At 42.0% G+C, this 20,129-nt stretch overlaps 1 protein-coding gene across 4 annotated transcripts in view; it reads left to right on the forward strand.

Annotated features, from left to right (window-relative positions):
• The window catches only part of SNED1 (sushi, nidogen and EGF like domains 1), a 147,023-nt gene that overhangs the window by 64,983 nt on the left and 61,911 nt on the right, over positions 1 to 20,129 (forward strand). For 3 of the 4 annotated variants that reach the window (XR_010086585.1, XM_063442408.1, XM_063442409.1), the window contains 9 exons: positions 3,452 to 3,577; positions 3,742 to 3,855; positions 4,473 to 4,586; positions 4,864 to 4,977; positions 6,251 to 6,364; positions 8,217 to 8,327; positions 9,126 to 9,239; positions 16,494 to 16,607; positions 19,866 to 19,979. Coding sequence is in view for 3 of the 4 variants with exons in the window: in XM_063442408.1 (XP_063298478.1) it covers positions 3,452 to 3,577; positions 3,742 to 3,855; positions 4,473 to 4,586; positions 4,864 to 4,977; positions 6,251 to 6,364; positions 8,217 to 8,327; positions 9,126 to 9,239; positions 16,494 to 16,607; positions 19,866 to 19,979 (1,035 nt within the window). In the remaining variant the exon portion in view is untranslated. Of the gene's footprint in view, positions 1 to 3,451; positions 3,578 to 3,741; positions 3,856 to 4,472; positions 4,587 to 4,863; positions 4,978 to 6,250; positions 6,365 to 8,216; positions 8,328 to 9,125; positions 9,240 to 16,493; positions 16,608 to 19,865; positions 19,980 to 20,129 lie in introns of those variants that run through there. The other variant, XM_063442410.1, reaches the window with a different exon arrangement.

Genomic DNA, 20,129 nt, shown 5'->3' on the forward strand with positions numbered 1-20,129 from the left:
ACTCCTAACAAGTTATTAATAATCACATTGATTCACTTAGCCGCAGTACTGCTAAAGCCAGTTATCCTGCAAGTCAGTTTAAGGATCCTTGATATTAACATAATGTGGATGATCATGCGGACGATTTTGCATTGTCTGTACAAAACCGTCCAACCTTGTGAGCACTGGACGGGGCTTATATTATAGACCTTAAGAAAAAAATGTAAGTTTTTCTAAAAGATATTTCTCAAAGCATCATGAAAGAAGACATCACTAATATTCACGTGCCATTATAAGTAATTTACCTTCTATTAAGTCTCTTCTCTACCCCTCTGTTCCGATCCACTACCCACTTCTACCATGGATAAAACCTTTCACGCTCTTTGAATACATTCATCCCAATATCCCAAACAATCCTATTTTCAAGTGCTTATTTCTGTCAAGATCCCTCCATCATTCTCCATACCCACAATCCTAGTTATAAATTCCCCAGATAATCACCACATTAATTACAACAACCTCATTTTAAAAAAAAAAAATTTTATAATTCTTTATTTTTGCGTGCACGTGAGTTACAGTCGTTTAGTCAATGCCCCAACAGTAGTGACAAACATACGATTATACAAAGCGTAACATTTAGAGGCATTCGATTATATAGCACATTTTTAAGTATGATGCGAGTAATTGTCGAGGTTATATTTAGGTTATTCTGGTGACAATACATGTAGTGTAGGCATAGTATACTTGTCAATTGAACAGGCTAATGTGGTTTGGCTAAGTAGCTATAGTTTCAATAAAGTACACATTCATCTATCTAATACATCCTATACTCTTGTGACTCTAAGTGATTAATTAGACTTTTATGACTTTTTTGTTAGACTATTCAAACAAGTGACAGACAAGTGACATCAGACTAGAATTTGCTAAGCAGGTGTGTCTATGAATAAACTAGCTACTTAAACATCTTAAACAGCGGCCATCCGCCCCACTCACCACCTGAGTAGGCCACATCCGTTGAGGACGACGGTTGTCTCTCCGAGGGACTGAAACGAACATGGTTGCAAGCCTCACCTCGGTTCTGGTGCTTCCTCTTGGGTTGGTGCCCGCTTTTGGTCCTCTGGCTGGGCCAAGAGTCCCGTTTTTGAGCGAAATAGTTCAAATATTTCTGGAGCTGTTGTTGCCCCGCCCCCCATAACAACCTAATTTATCTTCCAACTGTCTCTTCACCTCTTCCAGCTTCTTGTTCCCATCCACTCACTTCCTACCCCTCCACCACTACAGTAGCATTGCCCATCTCACTGGTCCCTGCGCAACAAGACCATTCTCATCTTAGACGTTTTACTTCACAGTCTGCATTTCTGGCAATAACTAAAACGTGGATTTTTCCCATTAATACAGCAATACCTGCTTCTCTCACATGGTTTTCCTCCCACACGCCACAGCTAACTGTCCTTTTGAAATCCTCCTCCTGGACTCCTGCACCCTACCCAACCACCATACCCTTTCAGACTCTCATCTTTTGATGTCCACCTCTTCTCTTTCTTTAAAACACTCCCAATTGCTAACATTGTTATGTACAGCCTCCCAGGGCCACCCTCGTAATTGTTTTTTTTCTTATGACTTTGACTGCTTCCTTTCTGCTTTCACTTTTCTTAATAACCCACTTATAATTAATAGAGACTTTAATTTGAACCTAAACATCTTTCATTGTAAAAGTTTCCTCCCATTCAGCGCCTCCTTTGGCCTGTCCGTAACTAAATTTCACCCAACACACATCCCTGGTGGCTCCATTGACTAATTTTAACTTCTGTTTGCCAGGCTGCCATAGCCTTCTGCATTCACTTTACACCTGTAGTCCTCTACTTACTAGCCACATCTTTCTATCCCAATTCCTTCTACCCATTCTGCATTCACTCAAGGTGCCCACATCCCACCTAGGAACCTATGTTCTGTTAACCCCTTAATACAAGCTTTCACCACACTATTACCCAATGCTGCCCTTTGCTCTCTTAACAATGTACTCTGTAATCTCCTGATGTACTTGCTCCTTAATACTTTGTCTGCCCAAGAACTCAGCCATCTTAGCACTGGCTCAGCAAAAATCTCAAGGCACTTTGTGGCACTTTATGGTTACATTAAACTCCTCACCCTCTTCATCCACCATAGCAACCTTCTTTTACTACCTTAAGCAATATTCTCTGTTGAATCTTGTAAAAAGACCCACTACAACTCTTTAATTATCTCTTTCCCGCCATCCGTCTGAATTTTTTGCTAATTTGAATAACCTTCTCTGACCCTCCCCTTCTCGTTCTTATCTTCATCACCATCACCCTTAACCACAACAGACATAGCTTTGCACTTTTCAAACACAATTTCAACTATTAGACCATACTTCCCCAACAAAAGTACACATAAATCCATTCTCCATAGCATCAGTTACCTTCTCTTCCTTCACAAGCATCACTAACTATGATCTCCTTACTGTCGTTAAACGATCCTTCCCTACCACCTCCCCTGCTGACCCAACCTCACACTTTCATAGAGTTTAATTACTTCTATCCTATGTGTCTTCTATTTTCAATCATTGTCTCTCTAATGACTGTTTTCCTTATTTCTTCAAAATGGAAGTTGTTATTGCTCTTTTTAAAAATAAAACACCTCTCAATCCTGTCCTACCTGCAAGCTTCCAACCAATCTCCCTCATCCCCTATGGTCCCAAGCTCTTGGAACATGGTGTCATCAAACTGTATCTGCTCCCATGATATTCTCCTGACCATTCAATCTGGCTTTTCCACCTTCTCTGCTCCATTTCTACCACATCCATTAAACCACCCCCATTCCCATATGTTCCTTCTCCATTCTGCTCATTCACACTCCAAGCCCTGTGCTACTGGAACAAGCTTCTACCTTTCATCCAGTCAGCCACCTGTCTCTCAAACTTCTGAAGACCGACATCTCTGCCCAAACATACTCTGATACTCTGAGTTATTACTCATTCCTCTGGTTGGCGTCTCTTAGTCTTAGTTCACTTGATTCCTTCAACATGTCCCACTCTCTCGACCTATGCATTTTCCATCCCAATCCTTATCTTCCCCAGCCATAACCCAATACGTTTTGGTAAGAAAATATATACCATAACTATAATTTGTTAAATGTTACGCAGCTGTCCTTGTCGATTTAATAATTTACTGTAACTTTCTTTAAGTATGCTATATAGCTTTATACTGTATCTTACATTAGCTTTAATTCATAAACATACTATTAAAAAGAACTATAAGATCTCTTACTCTATATTCCAAATACTTTTTTGTTGGATGGATTAGAAGGTATCTACATTATGTAGGTTCACTCCTATTCCTCATGGTCTCTTTGATAAAACTAATAACATGGTGTTATGAAGCTCAAATGTGTTCCTCTACCAATGTTACACACCATTCCACACCATCACTGAGAACATTTCATTTTCCTGCAGCCTCGGTTTGCTGGACCCTGCGTCCTTGCCAGAATGGTGGCCGCTGTATCGATGACTGTGTGACTGGGAATCCTTCCTACACCTGTTCGTGTCTCAGTGGCTTCACTGGAAAACACTGCCACATCGGTAACTTGATGATCTTCCCTGTAACATACTAGTTCACTAGAGAGGCTGTGATTCCACAAACTCATAGCGGCCATCCTGTTTTTTTTTTTTTGGCACGCAGATTCTCTCTTTCTCATTAGATAATATAAGCTGTTTTTCATGAGCTCTCTCCTTGTATATTCCAGACATGGGGAAATGTTTCTCTCAACCATGTCAGAATGGAGGATCTTGCGTGGATCGGCCTGGTTCCTTCCACTGTATTTGCCCCCGAGATTTCACTGGAACTATGTGTGAGACAGGTAATTTCAGGATATGCTGCACAGATTGTTTTTTTCTTTTAACATCTATAACTGTTGAATGCATGCCCTGAAATAGGAAGGGTTTCTGTTACTTTGTAAAGAAAATGATTTAGTCTACACTCAGAAGCCAGTCCACTCCACTCATTATTCACTATCACTTGTCACAGGCTGGGTTAAGCAAAACTAAAGTTCAGTGTTAGAGAGATTACAGGTGTTACTCTGATAATTCTACCTGAAAACCACAACACTTTAGGGAGGAGGGAGCTCAATTCAAAGTGTGCAATTTAACAAGCCAATGCAGTTTTAAGCCACTGTCATACCTGAGAGTAGGCTCAGGGTGCTGTATGCACCATCAACTTTGCAATGATGGTGTTCTGAAGTTTAAAGTTACTCTTTAAAAAATTAATTTCACTTGAAAATTCTAAGATAAACAATTGTTTCCCTTGAAATAGACAAGATTCTTGATGTAATAGTTTATAAATAGTGGTGACGCTGTTCGGTGTCCAAAAGTGGAATTCTAAAATATACAATTAGTCACCTTCCACGTGTATCCAATATTAAAGGGGTTAATGGCAGTTTTATGGCAGTTTAGCCTCTACTTCTCCTGTTTATCCTAGAGGTATCGCCCTGCGCTGATCGGATCTGTCAGAACGGAGGATACTGCCATGTTCATAACCAAATAGCAGTGTGCGTGTGTAGGCCAGGATACACAGGGGACAGCTGTGAGACAGGTGAGAGGATAAAAGAGCTGCTATGATGGAAATTATAGATGATAACCAGCAAGTATTACCTATTTCTGGGACAATGAAGAACTGCTAAGATTGGGTGCAACAATGGTACAGAAATATATTGCTACAAGTAACATCCAGGAACAAATGGGGTATGGTAGATCTGTTCCACAAGGTGAGACATTTTGCTTAAAACATAACCATATTTATTTATAATATACCTTTTCCTCTGTTATGGTATTTGCTTGCCATGTCGTCATTGTTCGTTTTGTCTATGTAGAAATCAGGCCCTGCTCTTCTATCCCCTGTATGAATGGAGGGACCTGTGAGGCTCTGGGCACTACTTATGTCTGTCTGTGTCGCGCAGGATTCACTGGCTTTCAGTGTGAGAAAGGTATTGATATACATTGCAGACAGCCTGTCTATAATTGAAGGAAAAACACTATTATGTCACAGGCATGGCTGAAGGTAGTATTCTAAACATATATACCTGAATCTTTCTATCTGCACTAAAAAAACAAAAATCTGTCTTGACATTGTGATTGTGCCAGAGAATGAATGGGATATCAGTACCTAATTCCTGCCCACAAGTTCTCCTTCCTCTTTTCATTAGGCCCCCATATTTTAATTTGAGTGCTGTAACTGCAAATTCCAATTCAGATTCCACAAAGATGGTGACGAGTGTTAAAACATACATAAAAAAACCTAGGTATAGGTTTCACCACTCTTTTGTGTTTGATCAGCCCTTGTAAACATCCTGAAGTGGTTTAAAGTGTTAGAGATATCAATGTATCACTTATCTTGCAATATGTCTCAAAATGCAGAAAAATGATGGTAGAAAATATAGGGAAAACACAAGTATTATCACTATCAGACCGTTAGAAACTAAAATGTAAATAAAAATGGTCAGATTCCACGATCAGTGATGCGTCCGATATGTTTTGGGAATGTAGATTCTCCAAATGCCAGGTGGGAGTAAACCTGATTACCTTGTAATGCTGACATACAGTAAGTACAGGTGTCTGGCTACACTGAGGCATCTGTTTTAAAAATTGCATATTGGGCTGATCCATATCCAGAGCCCTCCCTACTCCAAAGTTGCTATTGTGCAGCCCCCTTAACACTGAGACAAAAGTACAAACCAGCACTTTATTAGATAAATACCTTTCTTGACGAAGACCAGCACTGGACTGGAGATTGAGTAGAATTTTTTTTTAAATAATGCAAAAACAAACCCGTCCTTGTGTAATAATAAGCTACGTGTTCAGTATCATAAAAAAAAAAAAAAATACAAACGCTAATATATTTGGCTAAAACAAAAACTCTGAAATACAATATTTTATTTAATGGCATGTCACATTTAAAATAGCTGAATAATGTATAATAATAACAATCATTAGCATACTAATGACATTTTCAAAAAGTAAATTCTATATTGGCTATGGTTCTCTCAGGTTGTCAGATTATTTGGAAAAGGTGACATGCTTTTGAAACAGTTCCTAAAATAGAATTTACAAAAGGCAGCAGACGGGTATTGTTTTTTTTTTTTTTTTCTCACATTCGTATTGGTGTGATTTCCCAGTGCCATTTAAAGACTGTAAGCCAGAAAATGCAAACCGAGACAAGTAACCTAAAAGTGGTGTAACACGTCTGATCCTTATTCCTAGAGATCAGCCCCTGCGCGTTGGCTGCTTGTTTGAATGGAGGTACCTGTGAAGAGTTGGGTGCTAGTTACAGATGTAGCTGTGTGCAAGGATTCACAGGAGAAAACTGTGAGACCGGTAAGCATTGAATTTCAAACTCTTCACACTTTATTGTGAATAATACTGTGGAAATTTTATCTAGTAAATGAGTACTCTAATTAAAGATACTGATATTGACTCGCTTTCTCCACTAGTAAAATCTCACCCTGATGGTTTGGTGATGTCTTGAGACCTTGGCAGACATCTGTATGAGTCAGCAGTCCTCCTTGATACACATGTTATATGTGTGGGTAGCTCGTAAAAGAATACTTTGTGTATGAAACTTAATCCAGTAATTCTTTTCAATGTCTTTTTGTGTAGTGATTGCTACAAACACTCTCTTGCTCTTTGCATGCAGTTCCGCCTGTTGTTTTTATTTGTACTTGTTCTCTCCTTGCCGTTGTCATCTAATTTTCTTTTTCTCCATCTCTTCCCATTTTACCATTTATTTTTCCAAATGTCCTCTCACATGCTCTATTTGTTTCCCTGTGTACAAGCCATAGGATGGGAAGGGGCGAGACTGGCTGCTGGTGATTCAATAAGAAATGTTTGATCAGAAATATGCACATAATTATCACCTTATTAATGATAGTGCAGCCGATCTAGCTCCGATGGCTTTAAGAAATATAGTATGTATTCAGTGGAATACAGCTTGAAATGTGATTCTGTGTTATTTGTAGAGGAATATATATATGAATAAGTTCCATCTAAATATATATATAATGATAAGTTCCATCTATAATTGAGCAATATTTTGGGATACATAGGGAGGGGATTTATGAATGGGTTGTGATAAGAATAGTGGTTGGAACTTTTGAAAATGGAGTAATCATCAATAGAATGCATCTACTGGATCCATTTGGTTTCCATGGTGATCAGCACACTTTTAGAACTTGGGACCACATTTCTACTGGAAACACTTTGATAAGTTTCACCACTGTTTTAACCTTTGGGATCTTTCCGGTATGTCCCTGAGTATTAATCAAATTTGCAACAAATCCTGAGGTTCTATACCTGACACTCAATATATCTTATGGTGACAAAAACAAAGTGAGAAATGTATCTCCACCTTAATAAGTGCTGCCTGAATAACACGTGTGTAATGTACACATCAAAATAGAGGGGGGAAAATGGTTTCACCCACAGCATTTCTAGGCGTATAGTTTCCTCTGCACGTCAAGCAATTCCACATAATGATATGTATGTGGATTCTCAGAGCATGTCACCTAAGCTTTTTTATTACGTAGTATGAATATAATATATTTTAGATTCTAAAAATAATATATTGTTAATAGATTTTTAAGTTCAGCAGTTACCAAAGGTAGGTTCTAGAAAAACCTGGGGATTGAGCAACAGGCAAGCTCTATGACCAGTACAATAACAGAGAGATGGGGTTATGTCATTACATTTCCCTGACATTTTAGGTCATGACTCGTACTCTCTACCCATGAGTGATGCAGTCACTCTCCAGGTATTCAGTGAAAGCATAGCATGAAATTTAAATGCAATCCATTAATACCAAAATAATAGACGCTTGTGTGGCAAAATTCTCTTCCCCCTATAAATTGGCAGAGGTTGTAGTACACGACAGAGTCACAATACAACTGATCTTTCTTTTTATAATAGGTTGCTGCTTTGAGAAGTTACGGCCTTAATTAAAATATAAACACCATATCCTCTGGCCCTTGCACCAGAGATCCGGGGCTATGGAGCCTTCATCTGAGGCTTCAACCCCCAAAGGCCTCCCTCCAGCAACGCCAATTGCAGTTACATTTTATTCTATTTAATCTGTTGTCATTTCTTAGCTAACCCAACAGTACAGGCTTGTGGGGGTATCACAGTGTACAACCTGAGCAGAATTACAGTTCTCATATTCTTGCTATTTTCATAGAGCTCAAGCCTTGCATGTCTTCTCCCTGCCAGAATGGAATCTGCGTGGATCTGGGTCTCCGTTACAGCTGTGTATGTATGCTGGGATTCACTGGAATTCACTGCGAATCTGGTATGTTTGTAATCTGATGTGACAAAACAATGGAAATAATGTATAAGGAGAAATTCTGGGGTAAAATTCTAAACGTGGTATACTCAACAAAGTTTGGGATGCCTGGTTATCATGTTCCTTTTAATTGTGAAGATCTTCTGTCTTAATTTTTTTTTTTTTTTCTCCACCTCTTTCTTCTGTGTCTGTTATAAACTATATATTATGGAGTATGGTGAAAAACTATTAGGGTCACGGAGCGTATTATTAAAATTGATGCCATCTATAATTTGTAAAATGTTTCACTTGTAGTGACCTTTGGATATTATAACAATGTTACTGTATATAACAAAAGAACTCTACAATAATATGTCATAGTTTAAAAAAATTAAGACAATATATGTTTTGTTTGAGCTTGTTCTTTCCGATAACATATAACTGCTTTCACAGTTGGCAAGTTAGCACTAACACCTTAGAATGGACTACGATATATGTTCTCTTTGCACAAAACCACATGCACCCAGAGTGCAATGCTATAGTAAGTTTGGAGATCATAGAATGCGAGAAGCACAATCTATTACCTCCTAATCATAGTATAACATACACCTAATTTGAGAAACCCATTGGTTGCCTACTGGACTTTTTTACAATTGTAGCCTTGGTGTCAATCTCCTGTTGGACAGTTTGTAAAAGTATTTAATCAAGAAAACTTATAGCAGACTGTGGTTGTGTGTGTAAGGTCAATTTGGGTCTTTATTTGTGTCACTGTTAATGTATGTAAAACGTACATCCTGTGGTTGAGACTCCTTTCTTTATTTCCAGAAATCAAACCCTGCTCTTCATCGCCATGCCTTAATGGAGGCACCTGTGAAAATCAGGATGGTGGCTATAGCTGCCTTTGCCCACAGGGATTCAGTGGCACACATTGCGAGACAGGTGAGAAGGCCTCTTCTTGTTTTTTTTAGTCATGAAATATCCTTATTTAAATCTTGTTCCCAATTTGCACTGCATATTCTAGATGGGCTTTTACCATTGATTTGTAAAGAGGCAATATTGTATTTGGATCACGTGAATCAAAACCTCTTTTTATACATAAAAGCACCTTACTAGCATTTTTTTTTTTTGTGATTTCTTTATTTTTGTTGTGCATGAGAATACATTCCAACTTTTATAGCCATAACAGCGAGAATGTAAAACACATAAAGGCATATAGTGAAACAGTTGCATGGCATTCTTATATACTGCACAATTTGTTAGTATAGTAGGAACAGGCTAGGCACACATATCTGTATCTGTTTCAGAAGTAACGGATAAGTAATCAAAGATAGATAGACATGTATAGCTAATTAGATCTAAAGAATGGTAGTACACCCATAAGGCAGTAATAAGGCAATAGATAGTAGGGAAATCGTACTCTAGACAGTCAATGCAGGCGGTTGTGGGAGGTATACAACAGAGTATTGCTGACTTGAATGTAAGCATGATGGATAGTTGTGCCCGCTCATTGCCACTCTGACATGCTGCCAGTGTCTCTCCCATGTTCAGTCCAGATGCGTGGTTTGCTCTGCAGTTTGTTCCATCTTGAATGAGGGACCCTTAGTTGTGTGGGTAGTCACTGCAGCTAGGGCCACTGGTTGCAGGCGAGCCGTCAGTTTCTCCCAAAAATCATTGAACCCCCGCACAATGACCAGAGAAGCGAGGGACACTTAGTCACTAGGGCCCTCTTTTAACGTTCCACTGCCCTCCTGGCACTCATGGCCCAATTACACTACGACTCAGCACACTGCCATAGCTGACAGACCATCAAGAAGTATAGCGTGTAACATACACAGTGTGAATAACTCCCTCTTATTAGCCCACACACATTCAAAGTACGACTCAATACACATTCCAAACTACAAGAGTATAACCAAAGTTTCGGTATTCTTAATTTGTCAGTGCTAATAAGAAAGGACCAAGCTTGTATAATTGTTGCCAGCGATATTGGTTTAGGTTGTGTACGTCCTCAGCCTGCATCTACGGGCCTAAGCTCCGGCTTGTATAGTTAATCCATGACAATGTACAAAACCTAACCCATACCTATAAATGTTAATTGCTTATACCTAACTGTTAACAACATTAGAAAAAATGTGCAGTACTACGATGCCAAATTGTGAATATTGATGCATACACTATGCGTGCTGTTGTGGCACTTTACTCATGTTTGTTCCTTCCATGCACAGAAAAAATAAAGAATTTAAAAAAAAATAAAAAATAAAAAAATAAAAAATAATTGAAGAGCATGGTCAGCCGGTCCTGCACGCCCCATTCCCCACCGCTTGAGTTGGAAGCACACACAGCAGCCGCCATTTTACTTGCCGCGCTGTGTTGGCTTTAAGGTGTTGCCGCCCGGCCTCAGCGTTCAGAGTGACCTCCAGGGTGTGGACCAGGATCACTGGTTCAAAAGCGGAGGGGGCAGGGTAACAGCCGATGCTTGACTCGGCACAGGCTGCTCCAGGTGAGAGATTGTCTGCCTCTCCTTTCCTCTGTGCGCACCAGGCTGCAATATGCGTGGAACCCCTTCCAAGACAGTGTCAGATACATACACCACTTGACGCTGGTAGGTGGGTCAAACCAAAGCTAGGGCTGCTTCAAAGTCGGTTTACAGTGTGACAGGGAATGTTGTTTCTGCCCTTTTTTGTCCAGAGCTCTCACCAAATACATTCTGCAGGCATTGAAGTCAGGCCCCGCGCCGGTCCCTCACTAGCTTTTTTAACTTAAAACTTTACTAATTGCTACATAGAGATAAATATCCCACTTCCAGTTAGAGATAACATAATTTACGTAGCAGTGATTCTTTTCCTTGGAGACAATGTATACAAATAATAGATACAACCCACTCCTTGACTGAGCTTCATGGGAATGGAGTCCAAAGCTGCTGCAGACCAAACATTTAGCTATCAGCAGTGGTGTATCCTTGTCAGGACAAAACTCAGACGCCCCCCTCCCCTCCCGCCCAACCATTCCCCCCGCCCCGCCTTCTAAATACACACACACACATTCACTGACAGAAACACACACTCACTAACAGACAATCATACACTAACAGACTGACACACACACACACACACACACTCACACACACTAACAGACACACTCACTAACAGACAGAAATACACACACACACACACACACACACACACACTAACAGACACACTCACACTCACTAACAGACAGACACACACACACACTAACAGACGGACACACACACAAACAGACGGACACACACACAAACAGGCAGACACACACACACACTAACACACACACACACACACTCACACTCACTAACAGACACACTCTCACTAACAGTCACACTCACTAACAGACACACACACTAACAGACACACACACTAACAGACACACACACTAACAGACAAACATATACACACACAGACACACTCCCTAACAGACACACACACTCACACTAACAGACAGACAGACATATACACACACACACACACACACACACACTCACATTAACACTTTTTTTTTAATTTACCCCCCCAGCGTCCTTATCTTTGGGAAAGCCTGGGGGGGGGGTTCTCTTTCTCATGGGGGTCTAGTGGGGCTGCTGGGCGGCTGGGCGGGCGAGGGAGCACTTCCTCTGAGCTGTCTGCTCAGCTCCCTCGCGCGCCGCAGAGTGAGACTGGGAGCCGGAATATGACGTCATATTCCGGCTCCGCCTCCCAGCCTCACTCTGCGGCGCGCGAGAGAGCTGAGCAGACAGCTCAGAGGAAGTGCTCCCTCCCTCGCCCGCCCAGCAGCCCGCCCGCCAGCCCAGCATGTCAGTTAGCCGCAAGGCTAACAAAACATTTGCCTTGGGCATTTGGGGGCGGCGTTTTTTGCTGCCCCCTGGAAAATGCCGCCCAAGGCAAATGCCTTGTTTGCCTCGCGGCTAAAACGTCCCTGGCTATCAGTGCACTAGAGACTTGGGCAGGGGTCAAGTCCTGGGGGAAAAAAGTGTGGGAACTCACCCAAGATCCACCCCCCACCCAAAAGCATCTTCACCTGTGTACCTCTTAACCCATCTTTTGTTTCTTATTCCTTTTTTTAAATGTCTCACCCCCTTTAGTGTATCTTATCCTCTATTTTTCCCCATTGTGTGTCTTACACCTCCCTTGTGTATCTCTTACAACCCCCCTTTGTGCATCTTACTCCCCCCAGTCCCTTTGTGTGTCTCCTTCTCTCCCAGCCCCTTTGTGTCTTTTACTTTTACCAGCTCCTTTGTGTGTTTCTCTTTTATCACCTGCCCGTCTATCTCCCCCAGCCCCTCTGTGTCTCTTTTTCCTCTTCTCCAGACCCTCTGTGCCTCTTTCACCCCCAGCCCCTTTGTATTTCCACCCCCAAGCCCTTCTGTGTGTCTTTCTCCCTCCTCATGTCCCTCTGTGTACCTTTCTCCCCACTCAGACGGAGTGTGCCACTCTCCCCTCCATGGCCCTTAGTGTTCCTCTCTCCTCCCCTCCATGTCCATTAGTGTTCCTCTCCCCCCCCCCCTTACCTGTCTCTTAGTGCCCCCATTCCCTTTAATGTTCTCTTTTAGTGGTCCCCCCTACCCCAGTGTTGCTTTTCCCTTCCCTCTCCTGTCCCTTAGTACCCCCCTTAATGTTCCTCTCCCTCATTTTTAGTGTTCTTCCCCCCCGTTCCATAGTGTTCTTTCCCGTTTAACCCCCTCCCCTGTCAGATAGTGTTCTTCCCCTCCTCCCGTGTCTGTAGTGTTCTTCCCCTCCTCCCCTGTCCCATAGTGTTCTTCCCCTCCTCCCCTGTCTCATAGTGTTCTCTGTTCCATAGTGTTGCTGGACAGCGGTGCGCACTGCCACGCTACACACAGAGTGACTGGTAGGAGGGAGCGTTGTGCGCCCACCTCCTGTCAGTCACTCTGATCTAGCGCTCCCTGGGCCGGTGCGTCCTAAGGCAGCTGCTGTGGAAAAAGTGCAGGGACTCCGTTCCCACGTGTTCCTGCAGGACTCCAACCCTGGTTTTGGGACTGGAACAAAATATGTATTTAACTTGGCAATAGTGCACATACCAATCCGGTATCTTTTTAATATTGTTTTTGCTGCTTAGAACCCAAAACTACATTTAATCAATTTCTTGATTCTAATCAAAGGATTATAATGCAAACATGATCAAAGTTTGGATACAAATTCTGAAAAGATGTTTTGTTTGTAAATTCTTTATTTTTGCGTGTATTGGCAAACAAGATAACATAATTCGTGATCAGCAGGTAAAACATTTCACAATACATGGATACTTTCGCCACTTAGCTTAGACTACACAATTTTAGTTTTAAATATGCGGGATTACCCATGTTTCCCTGTCGGTTGTCCTCTAGCTCATGACTGGGTAGGGCGGTGATCTTGGGCCTTATGTGCCTCGTGGCCAGTGTACAATACGCCCTGGTGATTAAGCTATAGTGAGGCACTCATGGTTGGGCTTGGGTGCCCTCGAAGCCGGGTGTGAGGTCTCTTTTTGTTAAGTTGTACCTGAGGGCGGGGGTTATGCTTAATGCACCCAGAGGGCTGCTATTTTTGCGCTGGCACGCCGCTTGATAACGCTAGGGGGGAAGGGTGTTGAGGTACTGAGCTAGATCTAAGGCTTACGGAGTCGGCAACATAACATAGTAGTAATAGAAAACATATAGAAACATATAAGCAACTTTTGGTCCCTTTCAGATAAACTGAAAAGGGAATATGCAACATTTATAGTATTTGTGCGCGTGCATATGGTAGTGCACAGGCAACACTCAGTCCCAACTTTCAGGGTGGCTGTGTCGTTGTCTTGGGTGTGCTTCCTCTTGGCACGAACGGGGTGATGTCTGCTACATTCCAGGTTGGGTGGGCTGTAGTCTGTAGTTGTGCTGTCGGTAGGCCGAGGGCTTGCAGGAAGGTCGAGGCTTCAGCAGGGTGTGAGATAGCGTGTGTTTTCCCTGCCTTGCTGACAAGTAGCCTGCGGGGGCCCCACTTGTAGGTAATAGACTGCTCCTGAAGCACTTGGGTTATGGGCTTAAGAGAGCGCCGCCAGGACAGGGTGTTTCTAGAAAAGTCACGGTAAAAAGCAAGCTGGTCGCCTTCAAAGGGCACCGTGGGAGTACCCCTTACTGCCCCCATAATAATGCCCCGGTCAGCGTCACGTACCAGTTTGAGCAGGACTTCTTTAGGCGTCTCCTGGGCTGAAGTAGCTGTTTTATTTAGCCTGTAGCAGGAGTCCACCAGTATCTGTTTGGAGTGCTTGGGCATGAGAAGGGTGGCAAGGAGCCTCCTGCAGTAGTGGGGAAGTTCTGTATCAGTTATTGCATCCGGAATGCCTTTTATTCGTAGGTTGCGTGCCCTGGCTTTGTCTTCCAAATTGGCTAGCTGAGCCTGGTGATCAGCATGTTGTTTCTGCAGTGCTCCTATGGCAGTATCTGTGGATGTCTGGGCGAGCTTGTGGCCTGCCATGCTTTCCTCCATAGTGTGCATGCGGGTAGTGAGTGCAGATACCTCCTCCCGTATTGGCGCCAAGTCAGCCTTGAACATGGCTTGAATCTCCGCAACCAGGGCTTTGATATCTGCCCTCGTTGCTGGGGCCGAGTCCCCAAGCGCTATGGCTGCCAGTGGCTCCGTTCGTCGCCTCGGCGGGGGAGAGAGGTCGGCTGTACTGCTGTCCTCGTCCGAGGACAGATGCGGGTAAACCTCCGCGGGCGCCATCTTGGCGTGTGTCGGCCTCGCTGCATTCCGCATGTAAGTGCCAATATCTTGTGAACCCGAGCCCGGGTCCGGTCGTAGCTTCTTGCTTTTTTTCCCCATATCATCAGGGTTCAGGCAGCTGCCAGAGGAGGTCTGGTTGCGAGGGATTTTCGGGCTTTTCAGTCTTTTTCTCGGGCTGCAAGATGTTTTGTTGAATTTAGTGTGTGAGAATTGTTAGATTGCATTTATGTGAAATGCATTGTTTGACCGTATAGAACAGTTTATGTACCGATAATAGGTAATATGTTTAAATACTACTCCCATGTTGGCTACTGGTCTTTTTGCTTTATCCATAAACTGAATTAAAATGTATCCAGCAAGTGTGCTAGAAAATGTGTAGAATAAAATATATATTTAAACCAAAATTACAACATGCTTTGTTCTCATGTCTGTATGGAAGTATGGACATATATCTGTATCATCTACAATCTCTTCTTATTGCAGAGTATCTTCTGTGGGATGGTTGCATGACAATGTCCCTTTATGTTCTCAGGCTTAAAGGAACACTCCGTGCACCATAACCACTGCAGCAAACTGTAGTGGTTATGGTGCCAATAGTGCCCTGGTGCCCTTAGTGTAAGTAGTCAAACAATTGCTAAGAGCAAGGCTCTGTAGTGCAGGGCCAGCTCATTGGCTGAGCGCGTCAACTGATTGCTCTCAGCCAATGAGCTAAGCCCTGTACTGCTGTAGAGGCAGAACTTCCAGCTGTAGAGGCAGGCAGCAAATGCCAGGTTAGAATCTAAACTGTTAGAACATGATTGACTAGTTACACATATTGTAGGGTAGCATGCAGCAGACATAATTGTAAACCCTAACATCTACCATATTTTAATTTCCTTGAATATCCGTATGGAGGGAAGGAGAAGGAATCTATGCTGCGGCTTTTTTTCAGCCTGTTTAATTACTTGGGGGGGGGGGGGGGGGTGGGGAGCACATGGGAACAGGCTGAACACTTTAAGTTCATATGCTCTGATATACTCCTCGATAAAATATTTTAATAGATTCTGCTGATCAGGTTTAATTATTTTGCCCCATACCCAATGATGAAATTACTGTGGCTTTGTTGGTAGTGAAGCTGTGCATATCCTATGGAATCCTGCTTCACCAGGGTCTTCTGAAAATCCTCATGTGTGCCGGCAGGCACCGTTATTGGTGGTCTAAGAGCTTCATATAATCAACTCATCAAAATAGAGAACTATTACCACCTGACACTGAGCGAATGGTAGAAACGTAAACAATGAATCTGAATTTAAACTCTTTAAAAAATTTCCTCACATGACACCTGTTACAAATGTTTGATGCATACAGGTTTATAAGATGAAAGGCGGACATTCCGTGATAAAAATGCCTTCTATTGGCAATATGTGTATCTATTAATCTCATCCTGTCTGTATTTGTCTTATTCTGACTCTATGTCTGTTGCCAGAACTTAGACCCTGCTCTTCATCTCCCTGCCTGAACGGTGGGACCTGCAGAGATCTGTCTGACAGCTACTATTGCCTGTGTGCGCAGGGATTCACTGGAACAGATTGCGAGACTGGTGAGTAATTCAAGGAGACAACTATTCACTGTCTTGGGTATATTACCCACTTGTTCTGTAAATCAGTCTGAGGACACTGCTGTAATTAATATGGCTCCTTATCTAGGCATGCCTGTTCCTTACAATGAGTGTTATCGCCCCACTATCCACTCTGGTATGCTAAACAAACATTCCAGTACCCAGATGTCATAATTTGTCTTTGCTCAAAGGCATTGTGTCCAGGCCAAATCAGTATCTCCAGAGGAGATGTACTGGCAAGCATCAGAGTATTTTCTTTTTCATGCCTTTGCTAGGTTATAATGCAGAAAACGATCTGGTCCACCATGCCAAACAATTAGGTCAATTATCAATATTCCTACAAATCTTTCACTGAGACTGACAGGGTAGCCCAGACATTTTCAACAGAGTCTGGAAATTGTAGAATTAAGGGGTACAGCATGGTATTTGTTTGTGTTCATCCATCTTTTGGGCTCCTCATTGCTATGTCACTCCTCCATCTGCTAACTGTTCTAATTGCTGATTCAGGTAGCTGACAGGATGGCCAGTGACACTTGAATTGAGATTGTTCTCAAGTTGTGTTTATTCTTTATTATTGCGCTTTTATATCTTTCTGTCAAGAATAAGAATAATAAATGCACGTTTCATAGTCCAATATTTGTTATTGTAGTCTTGTCTTATTTTTGGCCTTTTTTTAATGTAGTTGGGAATATTTACAATAAGCACATTTGTTCAAGATACCATTTTGTTTTCATGCAGACTGTGTCAGTCACAGCTTAAGGAGGTGTGGCTAGGGCTGCATAAGCAGAAACAAAAGTGATTTAACTCCTAAATGACAGTGAATTGAGCAGTGAGACTGCAGGGGCATGATCTATACACCAACACTGCTTCATTAAGCTAAAAAAAAAAATTCATGCCTATAGTATCCATTCAAACGTGGTGCTGCTGTGAAGACCAAAATAAATGCAAAATACACATTTAGGGAGCAGCACCACGCCTCAGTGCGGCTCCCTGGAATCTTCACTGCAGCGCTTCACTGCATATCTTCCGGAGCTTTTGGCGGAAAATCGTAGAACATGAGCAGGCTACCCTGGCTGAGCGGGAAATCGCTCCTGAGAGCAATGAGCAGCCGGAGTGGAGCAGGCCTCCCTCGGGCAAAGTGCACAAGCAAGTGCATGCTCACTCAACTGCTGAGCCATCCGGGCCGAGAGCCCCTCAAGGCACTGCCTCCAAGCATCAATCACTGAAGTGCAGGATCGCCCGCCGAAAAAAAAGGCGCACACCATCTAGACCCTCTGCTCACCCTGGAAGAGGGAATGACTTGGTTACAGTGACTACCAGAGTCTGTGAAATAGTGAAGCTGGCTCTCATCCAGGGGCGGAAAGCGAGCCCTGAATTTATACACTGCTGCTGCAGCCTACCTGAACTCTCATGCACAGACTCCACTCCTGCCACTGGTGGGGATCAGATGATCCAGATACTGGAATTGCAGCTTGAGCTCCACTCCCAGGATGGCGGTTGCCGTGTCGTCTGATCTCTGACTGGTGTTCATTCTTTAAAATATGCCTCTCTGCTTGCCCTTGTGTAAATATAGTATTATTGTTTTTTTTTTGTTTTTTTTCTGTTTTAGTTTTTCTTATTTTCTCCCTCTCCTGACAATGACACAAGGCCCAGGGGGATGTTTATTACTCTAATGTTGGGGTGTCCCGGAGTCCAGTGGTCCCATAACGCTATCTGATAATCTTCAGTTTATCACAGATTTTATTTTTACCTTGGTATCTCATGCTATTCCTTTTCCTGCACTGTGCCACTATTTGATACCACTCAGGATTTCCTGTGCTTAGATTGAGCCTGTCCGACTAGATTAGCTCGATATAACTCGCTTTGTATTCTTTAACCTCTAAAAATTGTCTGTATGCAGCACAGGCTAGGATTTGACATCTTGTTTAATGGTATATGCAGGAACAGTGTTCATCTTATTTTATCTGTTTTATTAATTTGAATTTTACAAACGTGTGACAATCCTGACAAGAAATTTATTGTATTCGTAAACTTTTCGTGTTATTCTTGCATGCTAACTAAAACAAAAATGAGTGCAGTGATATTGAGAGCCATAACTAGATAAGCTTTATTATAACTCTGTATTTTTGATTTTATGTCTCCACCAGTTTGTACACTAATCCATGCACTGCAAAAATAAAGAATTATAAATATTTTTTAAAAACTCCTTTTATTTTTGTATACCCGAATACTGAGCTCCATCCATTAACAAAATGATTGTTAGGAAAGAGGCCAATTTACGGGTATTATGTTAAGTCTTTAATGGGAGAGAAGGTAATATTTTTGTGAACCAAAATAAATTAAAACTGATGAATTTCTCCACAAAGAGAAGAAAAATGCCTGAAGCCACAAAACAAATAAGGAAAGAGGGATCTTTTTTGAATTAAAGTAACATCATGGCTCGGGAGGATTGAATCAGTTCTGACGCGTTTCATGCCTACTGCGGCACATGCTCAAAGTCTTGGAGGAAGGGCTGGAGTAGGCATGAAACGCATCAGGTTTGATTTACTCCTTCCCACTGTATGTCTGAGCAAAGTTGTCAATAAAGGTCCCTCTTGTTTTCCTTTCCTCTTTTGGGGGGGTTTGATGTGTTTTTCTTCTTATGTGGAGGAATCCGTCAGTTTTGCTTTATTTCAAGTCTCAAGCAGTCGCAGAACCTGCATGCAACTCTCCTGGGACTAAATTACATTTAAATTTCACTCTATGTGTCCCTTATTTAGAGAGTTTTTTTTGTTTTTTTATTGCCTCCAGTGATTTATTTTTTCAGTTATGAAAATATTTTTGTGAATGCCTATCATAGACCAGACATGATAAATTCCTCTAGGGTATCAAGAACCCATCACTGTATATATATCAGTTACCCAGGGCATGAGAGAGTCAATTTTTCCATTGGCAAGTTTTAGTGATATTGTATTTTGTACATAATTGGTCACTTCACTGAGAGAAGGTGGTGTCTCTATGTACTGGTAGAATTTTTCACCATCCTTTAATCACATATCTGTGTAAAGATTGCAATAATTCTTTGAATAATTTTTTGTTGTTTTTATGTCTATTTGTAACTGACATTTTTTATAAACTCCAAAACCCCAATAAAATATGGTTTAAAGAAAGGTTTGTAGTCTGTCTAATAGAGCATATAAATATTGAGGACTTTTTACTATTTTTCCATCTGACCATCTGGCTCTGATGTCTTTCCCCCAGAGGTCAGACCCTGCTCTTCATCTCCATGCTTGAATGGTGGGATGTGCAAGAATATTGGTTCTACTTTCAGCTGTGTGTGTGCCCGAGGATTCACTGGGACGCACTGTGAGACAGGTGAGTATTGTCCTGTATGTTACGATTTGTTGACATAGCTAAGGACAGTGATATTCTATGCAGCAGATCAACAGTCTTGTACAAACGAGATTACTTGGAGGTGGGTGTGAACAGGTGAGGTGCTCTCTATCCTTTTCTTTGTTTCTCTGT

Source organism: Pelobates fuscus, chromosome 2 (genome assembly GCF_036172605.1).
Source record: "Pelobates fuscus isolate aPelFus1 chromosome 2, aPelFus1.pri, whole genome shotgun sequence".
NCBI classification, from domain to species: domain Eukaryota; kingdom Metazoa; phylum Chordata; class Amphibia; order Anura; family Pelobatidae; genus Pelobates; species Pelobates fuscus.